This window comes from Ziziphus jujuba, chromosome 11 (assembly GCF_031755915.1).
Source record: "Ziziphus jujuba cultivar Dongzao chromosome 11, ASM3175591v1".
In the NCBI taxonomy this organism is placed as follows: Eukaryota; Viridiplantae; Streptophyta; class Magnoliopsida; order Rosales; family Rhamnaceae; genus Ziziphus; species Ziziphus jujuba.
Window position 1 is genome coordinate 25840299 of NC_083389.1, and position 10804 is coordinate 25851102.

At 33.8% G+C, this 10804-nt stretch overlaps 1 protein-coding gene and 2 pseudogenes across 1 annotated transcript; 1 reads left to right on the forward strand and 2 right to left on the reverse strand.

Annotated features, from left to right (window-relative positions):
- Positions 1-1352: 1352 nt before the first annotated feature.
- Positions 1353-2095, reverse strand: LOC132799240 (ATP synthase subunit a, chloroplastic-like; annotated as a pseudogene).
- Positions 2096-2308: 213 nt separating this feature from the next.
- Positions 2309-2638, reverse strand: LOC125420180 (small ribosomal subunit protein uS2c-like). Its single transcript, XM_060812943.1, has one exon. The coding sequence runs from the start codon at positions 2636-2638 to the stop codon at positions 2309-2311; it is 330 nt and encodes a 109-aa protein (XP_060668926.1).
- A 5786-nt stretch (positions 2639-8424) lies between these two features.
- LOC132799843 (photosystem II CP43 reaction center protein-like) lies at positions 8425-9889 on the forward strand (annotated as a pseudogene).
- The last annotated feature ends 915 nt before the right edge of the window (positions 9890-10804 follow it).

The following is a 10804-nucleotide window of genomic DNA, read 5'->3' on the forward strand; positions in this document are numbered from 1 at the left end:
AAAAAAGAAAAACAAAAATATTTTTAGGATTAAACAAAGGGATTCACAAATAAAAGCGCTAATGCCACAACCAGTCCATAAATTGTTAAAGCTTCCATAAAAGCCAGATTAAGCAATAAATTACCTCGTATTTTCCCCTCTGCTTCTAGTTGTCCGGCGATCCCCTCCACAGCTTGGGCCGCGGCAGTACCTTGCCCAACCCCAGGTCCAATAGAAGCAAGCCCGACAGCCAATCCAGCAGGAATAATGGAAGCGGCAGAAATCAGTGGATTCATGATAAATTCCTCGCAAAAAATAAAGAAAATAAAGAAATAGTTAATGATACAACCAAACAATGAATTATGGCTTACTTATTCTATCGCTAAGATTTATCCATTCAAAGTCACTAAAAACCCCGAATTGAAATAATAATATTCTTGAAGCAACAGAACTGCTTCGATATTTTCCTATCCACGTAATTTTTGTTAATTTGTACGACTTTTTTTGGGCCAGTTCTTTCTTTTTTATTTTTTTTTCCGAACCATTCTTTGAACTCTTTGTTCTTTTTCGTGATTTAAATTCATTCAATATTCAAAAAAATTACAGTCAAAATGGAAGGACTTATATTGGAATCCCTATCTAAATATTGGAATCCCTATCGAAATTCATAACACAATAGTAGGGCAAATTAAATATATCTTTAATTCATATATACCTAGTTAATATCGAAAATCATGTATACATGTCTTTCCCCCATAACGTAAACCAACTATTCGTATCGTAGATTCAGTCGGATTCTAGAATCATTCTTCGAAACATACACAAGAATTGTGTTATAACGATTAGATTACATACATCTAGTTCGACCCCCCCCCCCCTCTAACCAACCCCTTTTTTTATAAATATCCTTTTTGTAAACCCTTATCTTCTATTTTTATTTATCATTATCCCCCATGAGTACATTCAATCTAACTGACAAATTCGTTAGGCATAATCATTTCATAGAAATATCAGGATTGAGTTGATCAAAGTTCATGTAATTTATTATTTATTAATTTTTTTTGGTTAATCGGTGAATTGAATGAACAAAACAATATCAATAGAAAGGGAGTATTCATTGGAGGGTGGTATAAATCGACCAAACAGGAATTTGAGGAAAAAGATCTTTTAGATGTCTTACCTTCTTTTTTTTACAACTCCTTAACTTAATATCGTAATATTCTTTTTTACTATTACTCTAGAACGTATATACTTTGTTTTTATTTCGATCTTATTTGTATATTTTTCTTCCCTAATTCTAAGTGGATTACTTTGAGACACATAGACATGCCGTCAGGCTAAGCTAAAAAAAAAAAGACTATGTCGAGAACTAATCAATGATGACCTTCCATGCATTTGCCTATACAAGCCGCAGCTAAGGTTGCAAAAATAAGAGCTTGAATGCCACTTGTAAATAATCCATGGAACATGATAGGTATAGGAACCATTAAAGGTACTAAAGAAACAAGAACAACAACTACTAATTCATCGGCTAATATATTTCTGAAAAGTTGAAAACTAAGCGATAAGGGTTTTGTGAAATCTTCTAAGATGTTAATCGGCAAAAGGATTGGGGTTGGTTGAATTTAGTTACCGAAATAACCTAATCCCATTATTGAAAGGCCCACATAGAAATATGCTACTGACGTAAGTAAAGCTAAAGCAACAGTAGTATTTATATCATTTATGGGCGCGGCTAACTCCCCATGAGGTAACTATATGATTTTCCTGGGTAAAAGAGCCCCTGACCAATTCGAAACAAAAATAAATAAGAACATAGTTCCAATAAATGGAACCCAGGGCCATATTCTTCTCCAATCTGTATTTTACTCACGTCTCAAATGAATTCAAGGACATATTCAAAGAAATTCTGACTGTCAGTCAGAATGGTTTGTGGATTACGAACAACTATAATGGCTGAACCTAATAAGATAGCAATTACAACCCAAGAAGTAATAAGTACTTGGCCATGGACTTGGAAACTTCCTATTTGCCAATAGAAATGTTGGCCTATTTCCACACCGGATAGATCATATAACTCTTTTAATGTGTTAATGGAACATAATAAAACATTCATATTAGCCTCTGAAAGAAATAGAACTTTAAAAGGAATTATTTTGATTCAACCATCTCATTTTTTATTTGCATACTTGCATTGGATATTTGAATACCTACTAATCGCATAATATCCTCGGTTATTTTTATCTCTTTTGTGCGATTTAGAAATATAACCGATTCAATAAATCTATTCTATGGAGTTCCAAAAATAATTTACTTATCTTATTATTAATCAAGAATTTCGTATATAGCTAGAAAGGCCCTCGCAAATAGCAAATACTAATTTGTTAAGAATTAATCGAATTGAAGCTATAGCGTCATCATTTGCCAGAATCGAAATATCTGCTAGATTTGGGTCATAATTTGTATCGAGACAAATCATTGGAATGCCCAAATTCATACATTCACGAAGAGCTGTAGATTCTTCTTGCTGATCAACAATTACTACAATATCGGGCAATCCAGTCATATATTTAATCCCGCCGAGATATGTTTGCAAGTGAGATAATTGTCTCTTCAACACAGCCACATCCCTTTTCGGAAGACGATTGAGTCTCCCCATCTTTTGTTATGTTCTCAAGTCCCTGAATTTATCAAGTCTCATTTCTGTAGTATACCAATTCGTTAACATACCACACGGATATAGTAAGTCTTGCTTGGGCTGCTGTAATGGTAGTCTTTACATTTTCCCTTTCACTTGTAGTATGGGGCAAAAGTGGACTCTAGAAGTACTGCTAATTGAATTTAGGAACCAAACTGTATCAATTTTTTTATAGATCTTCCTACAAAGCCTTTTTTTATTTTAATTTCACTATTTAAATTAAAATTCCATTTTGAAATGGAAATAAAAAAACATCTTCATTTCGAAACGGTATTTAATTCTAGTGGAGTAATGGATTCTATGAATAATATATGAACCCTTTCAATCAAACAAATATTGCAATTATTCCCATGTTTGTATTTTGACAGGAATACAAATGGTAGGAAATTGATTCCAACTGTATTCTTCATAATTTTTCTATTTCGATGATCTGATTCTTACCAAAGTTATATATGGGCAATGGGAAAGAACGAAACCCTTTTTTATTTTTTATTTTTATTTTTTTACTGTTCAAAGAGAAAAGAAATCGATTATTACATGGATACACATTTTTTATGGGAAACAACATAGTGGTTGTCCAACGAGATACTACAACTCCACATAATAAAATATTGTCTTGGCAAGTCACATATTGCGCACTTACCGCTTGTTATATTATGTGGTTTATTATTTTATAAATTTTATTTATGCTGTGCTTGCTTTATTGAACTCATTTCATATCATGGTTCAAACGTTAAAAACCGGTGAGGTTTACTAATCCTTTTCGAAATCCGAAGAAGTTCCCACGGAACCCCCCGGAACCTCTGTCAACTGCTCAATCAATTACTTCTTTGTCAGAATGATAACAAATAGATTACTTGCTTTTATTTTATCCATACCCTTTTTTCCTTCATTGGTTTTTTTCTTTCTTTCAATGGCTATCAGGATTCATATTAAAAATAATTAGTAGCATACGAATAAGAGTTGTCTTTCGATTACTTCCGATTATTAATTGGAATCAACACAAATTAAATAGAACTAGATGAAGAAATAGAATTGGGACACGACACTATGTAATTTATATATGGAATTTATATCTATATATATGAAGATAATAATGTAGATTGATATATATTAAATTAACCTATATCTTCAGACAGTAAACTTTATACAGTATAATGACAATACTAGATAGTATGGTAGAAAGATATGAATCTTTCTTTCTACCATACTATCATCTCTCATAGAATACTGCTAATTCTATTTCGTTCATTTCATTCATTTAATATGCGAAATTGGAATCTTTTTCATTTTATTTCTTTTCTTCAATCATTGATAAGAACTAAAAAGTCAAGTTTAATTCAAATTAATCGCTCTGACTTACTGTTTTTACATATATTATAAGCAAAAAAGCAGTAGGAACTAGAATGAACAGTGCCATAGCAATATATGCAAGAATATTGACTTCCATAATTTCATCATTTCATTTTTCTTTAATTGGCAATAACTCGGGATTTAATCCCATAGAGATGATAAATCTTTTGTCTGTAAATTCAATGGGATGAATTACGTCTCGATGTAATTGAGTTGGATCTATATCATGAATAACAATATTTGGGCTATCAAATCGATTCATCGTCAAGAATTGAATAGTATAACATAGGAAGATCTTTTACCCATACCAACTTCAAAGGTTGATTCCTGATCCAATCAAAAATTCCTTTAAATTAATTTCAATTTCAAATTGAAATTTTGATTTATCATTCTTTTCCATTTTTTTTTCTATAACTTACCGCCTTCCTTGTACAATCATCTGATGAAGTATCATCTAACCACCTTTACACTTACCTTACCGTTGATTTTAACCAAACCCAAACAAACAATGAGAGACGAATTGATGTATTTTTGTTATTTTATTGGATTTGGATCCGTCGAGACTGACGAGGCTCAAACCTGCAGCTTCCGCCTTGACAGGGGGGTGCTCTGACCAATTGAACCACAATCCCAAGAAAATAACATAATAAAATAAAGTGTACAGTATACCTATTCTTAATGATTTCATTCAAACCCTTTCGATTTAGATTTTCGATTAGAATTGTCATGTTGGAACAGAGAAGTGAGTGATATATTTCTATCCATATGGATATGCGCTTTAGCAAAAGCCGCATGGATTACTAATAATCTTTTCATTATTGCCAAATCAATTGGATAATCAATCTTTCAATGAAAAAGTTAATTTTTCTTTATTTTACTCTTGTCCTTAGCCTTCACACTTACCAATCATGATATTAATCTAGATCATTAGAAAAATTAGAATTTGTATGAAAAAAAATTAATTAAATAGAATAACTAAATAGTGGTAGAGATATATCAAAAAATTTCTTTTTTTCCAATTGGGATTGAGCATTTCGGGAAAACTACAAATGGGTTATATCATGGTGGATCGGCGAATTATTGGGTCGAGCTGTATTTGAAGCGGCGTAGATATATTGCCAACAAATTTATAGTCTGTCCCCATTAACCGCTCGGGCATCGACCCCAGGACAGGAAGAAGCAATTTCATGCTTATTGATAGTCCATGATCAACTTCCTTTCATAGTACCCTACCCCCAGGGGAAGTCGAATCCCCGCTGCCTCCTTGAAAGAGAGATGTCCTTAACTACGAGACGATGGGGGCATACTTGCCCAACCGCTATCATACTATGCTCATATTATGAATAGTTTTTTGAAATTGTCAATACACAATATAATAAAATGGGAATGGTATGACTCAATACAAAGTATAGCACTTTTCGGTGAGTAATTGGTCTACCAGAAAGGGGGATTAAACCCCATTCTTACGCTTTCATTCATCGATTCACTCATTGTTAAGATTAGGAGGGCATATTTCTACTCACACTAAGATAGAAAATTCAAATAAAAAATTGATAAGTTATTGAATTTTTTTCTCTGAATTTGTTTTGGTTTAGAGGACAGGCCGGATCTCTTTATCAATAATTGCTTCGATAAAATATTTCAGAGCTATGTTGAATTGGTAGGTACATGTATCAATCAAATGAATTTCGTTATAACGGAAAATAATGGAAAGAAATTAAGGTCGGCCAGTCTAAAAACAATTCATTGCATTGATATTTATCAAATCCAATATCAATAAACCTTTTTTTACCTACACTTACTAGTATATTCTATACTCACTAGGTAAATCAAATTGAGCATTCCTGAATGACCCACTATGCATCTAGGATATATCTATTACATAGATTATAACGTATAAACATATAAGATATGTCTATAGACATATAACATATAATAAGTATATACACTAAACTCATAGTAACTAGCGGCTTATTCAGGAGTTGAAGTAAAGCGGCCCTTTTAACTCAATGGTAGAGTAACGCCACAGTAAGGCGTAAGTCATCGGTTCAAATCCGATAAGGGGCTTTGGTTTTTTCATAAAAATCCAACGGCAGTATTCATATTTATAGAGATATTGTTGCCATTTGTAATAAAAAGTAACAAACCATAAAATGTAATTGTAATATAATTAATTTTTATATTTAAGTTCTATTAAATACTAATGAAGTGTTGTAATTTCTAGTAATTATAGTTATAAAGTTGAACATTTGTTATTCTGTTTATTATATTGTTATCAATATTATAATGATAAGTTTATAATGAATAATGCTAAGTTGTCTACTTGAATCTCCAAATATTCCTATTACTTTATTCTATTATTCTAATCAAATCAATTAGAAATCAACAAAAGAAAAAGTAGGTGGACCTAACCCATTGAATCATAACTATATCCACTATTCTGATATTAATATTTGATTAAAGATAAAATTGGAACAATGGATCTTTTTTTTTTCATTTTCATATTTCTTTGGACTACGTGGGAATCTGTCGATATTTTCGATTAAATCTTCTTGTTTCTAGATGTTGTATAGGAATGCCATTCCCTTACTTTACAGTGAAAGATTTATTCCAAGCACAACATACATAAGAGGCGTTTAAAGTACCTTTCTTTGATTCCAGCACAGAAGACAGGATCACTTTCTATTTTATTATATATATTTCATAATTTATAAGTATCTATTTTAGATGCTTAGATAGATATCTATTAGATTGTGGTTTCATGTAACAAATATTTCCATCCATATGGATACATATAATATTTTTGTTCTGATAATCAGATGGAAAATGGATGCAAGAAAGAGACTTTTATTTATAGTCTCCTATTATTAAATTCAATACCCTATTAATTTAATTAAATATAAATAATAGAATAAAATGAATAGAATAGGAAGTTTATTAAAAGAAAATGAAAGAGTAAAATAGAAAGTAATAAAATATATGATACTGTAGTAGTTTAAGACACATACAAATTCTTATTTTTATTAATTTTCCCAATAAGATTCAAGAATAAGATTAGTTGATGGAATGGGAGGAATATATCTAGGGATCTATAGATAGTGAGAAAAGGGATCACTTGTTTCTTGAACAGTTCTTTTCAAATCAAATAAAAAATGCGTCTATCTGATTGATGAGTCATAAGACAATTCATGGTTCAGGTGGTTACTAAGAATAGGAAAGGATAACCGAATTAGGTTCAGGGATTTTACTTTACTAGGTCAAGTTAGAGACCAATAAATTTTTTTATATTCGAAACATATTCGAAAGAAGAGGCAGTGGACGAGAAATCAAATCATACATAAATGATCGAAGCCCCAACGTTCTAAAAATGCTACGAGGTGCTCCAAAATGGTTGAAGTAGTTGAATAAGAGGATCACTATGACTATAGCCCTTGGTAAATTTACCAAAGACAAAAATGATTTATTTGATATTATGGATGACTGGTTACGGAGGGACCGTTTTGTTTTTGTAGGTTGGTCCGGTCTATTACTCTTTCCTTGTGCCTATTTCACCTTAGGGGATTGGTTTACAGGTACAACTTTTGTAACTTCATGGTATACCCATGGATTAGCAAGTTCCTATTTGGAAGGCCGCAACTTCTTAACCGCTGCAGTTTCTACTCCTGCTAATAGTTTAGCACACTCTTTGTTATTACTATGGGGCCTTGAAGCACAAGGAGATTTTACTCGTTGGTGTCAATTAGGCGGTCTGTGGACTTTTGTTGGTCTTCACGGCGCTTTTGGACTAATATTTTTCATGTTACGTCAATTTGAATTTACTTGATCTGTTCAATCACGACCTTATAATGCAATCGCATTCTCCAGTCTAATTGCGATTTTTGTTTCTGTATTCCTAATTTATCCACTAGGTCAGTCTGGTTGGTTCTTTGCGCCAAGTTTTGGTGTAGCGGCTATATTTTGATTCATCCTCTTTTTCCAAGGGTTTCATACTTGGACATTGAACCCATTTCATACGATGGGAGTTGCTGGGGTATTGGATGCTGCTCTGCTATGCGTTATTCATGGTACTACCATAAAAAATACTTTATTTGAAGATGGTGATAGTGCAAATACATTATGGGCTTTTAACCCAACTCAAGCTGAAGAAACTTATTCAATGGTCACCGCTAACCACTTTTGGTCCCAAATCTTTGGGGTTACTTTTTCCAATAAACGTTGGTTACATTTTGTTATGTTATTTGTACCAATAACCTGTTTATGGATGAGTACTCTTGGAGTAGTCGGTCTAGCCCTGAATCTACGTGCCTATGACTTTGTTTCTTAGGAAATTTGTGCAGCGAAAGATCCAGAATTTGAGACTTTCTACACAAAAAATATTCTCTTAAACGAAGGTATTCATGCTTGGATGGCGGCCAAGATCAACCTCATGAAAACCTTATATTCCTTGAGGAGGTTCTACTCCATGGAAACGCTCTTTAATGGAACTTTAGCTTTAGCTGGTCGTGACCAAGAAACCATCGGTTTCGCTTGGTGGGCCGGAAATGCCCAACTTATCAGCTTATCCGGTAAACTAGTGAGAGCTCATGTAGCTAATGCCGGATTAATCGTATTCTGGGCCAGAGCAATGAACCTATTTGAAGTGGCTCATTTCGTACCAAAGAAGCCGATGTATGAACGAGGATTAATTTTACTTACCCACCTAGCTACTCTAGGTTGGGGGGTCGGTCCCGGGGGGGAAGTTCCAGACACCTTTCCATACTTTGTGTCTAGAGTAATTCACTTAAATTCCTTTGCAGTATTGGACTTTGGAGGTATTATCATGCATTTCTGGGACTTGAAACTCTTGAAGAATCTTTTCCACTCTTCGGTTATGTATGGAAAGATAGAAATAAAATGACTACAATTTTGGAGATTCACTTAAGCTTGTTAGGTATAGGTGCTTTTCTTCTAGTGTTCAAGGCTCTTTATTTTGGGGGTTTATATGATACCTAGGCTCTCCCCCGGGGGAGGGGGGGGGGGGAGATGTAAGTAAAATTACCAACTTGACCCTTAGCCCAAGTATTGTATTGGTTATTTACTAAAAGCCCCTTTTGGGGGAAAGGGGTGGATTGTTAGTGTGGACAATTTGGAAGATATAATTTAGAGGGCATGTATGGTTAGGTTCCATTTGTATACTTGGTGGAATATAGCATATCTTAACCAAACCCTTTGCATGGGTTTGCAGTGCACTTGTATGGTCTAGAGAGGCTTACTTGTCTTATAGTTTAGGTGCTTTATCTGTTTTTGGTTTTATTGCTTGTTGCTTTGTCTGGTTCAATAACACCGCTTATCCTAGTGAGTTTTATAGGCCTACTGGACCGGAAGCTTCTCAAGCTCAAGCATTTACTTTTCTAGTTAGAGACCAACATCTTGGGGCTAACATGGGATCCGCTCAAGGACCTACCGGTTTAGGTAAATATCTAATGCGCTCCCCAACTGAGGAAGTTATTTTGGAGGAGAAACTATACTTTTTTGGGATCTACATGCTCCCTGGTTAGAACCTTTAAGGGGCCCCAACAATTTGGACTTGAGTAGGCTGGAAAAAGATATCTAGCCCTGGCAAGAATGGGGTTCTGCGGAATATATGACTCATACTCCTTTAGGTTCTTTAAATTCCATAGGGGCATAGCGACCGAGATCAATGCAGTCAATTATCTCTCTCCTAAAAGTTGGTTAGCTACCTCTCACTTTGTTCTAGGATTTTTCCTACCCGTAGGTCATTTATGGCATGCGGGAAGGGCTCATGCAGCTGCTGCAGGATTTGAAAAAGGAATTGATTGTGATTTTGAACCTGTTCTTTCCATGACTCCTTTTAATTAAGACGGGAAGCCTGATGCTTGAGTAGGAATCAATTTGACTCCATCATACGTATTGGGATAGCCGAGCCAGTCCTGTTTATGATACTGAAAGGGCAAAACCAATAAAATAAAGAAAAGCAACAAATCTATTCACCAAACCAGGAAAAGAGAGAGAGGGATTTGAACCTTCGATAATTCTTTGTTTCGAACTATACCAGTTTTCAAGACTGGAGCTATCAACCACTCAGCCATCTCTCCGAAAGGTAATTTCTATTTTATTTTTTTTTCCGCTGAATAGAACACGGACATATGAGTTGATACCATTACTATCTATAGAAAGATATCAGTTATGAATCTATAGGCCTATCTGTCTGTATATATATATAGATGCCCCTTTGTAAAGTAAAAAAGCCACCCTCGATTCTATGCCTTAATAAAAAAAGTGGCAAAAGTCGGTAATAAGTCATATAGAATCAATGATGGAGTCATGGTAAAATACTTCTATGATGCATTTTTTTTTTTTTTTTACAATTTTTTGGCTGATAAAGAGATCAAATGGTATAATTCTTTTGTTGGTAGATTGGAGGATTAGAAACATGACTATTGCTTTCCAATTGGCTTTTTTTGGATTAATTGCTACTTCATCAGTCTTATTGATTAGTGTACCCATTGTATATGCTTCTCCTGATGGTTGGGCGGGTAACAAAAATGTTGTATTTTCCGGTATATCATTATGGATTGGATTAGTCTTTCTGATGGGTATCCTTAATTCTCTCATCTCTTGAACCTATTCGCTTTAGATCTACAACTGACCCCTCCCCGAATTATTTCAGGTTATGAGACACATTAAAATTCCATATAAGCCCTAAAAATAAAATAAAAATAAGGAAAAAAATTTCTAAAAATCAGAAGGAAGAGTCAAACTTATTGTGTTTGT

Bases quoted from the DNA above. Each gene is read 5' to 3' on its own strand.
- LOC125420180 (XM_060812943.1), bottom strand. From the start codon at position 2,638: ATGGGGAGACTCAATCGTCTTCCGAAAAGGGATGTGGCTGTGTTGAAG.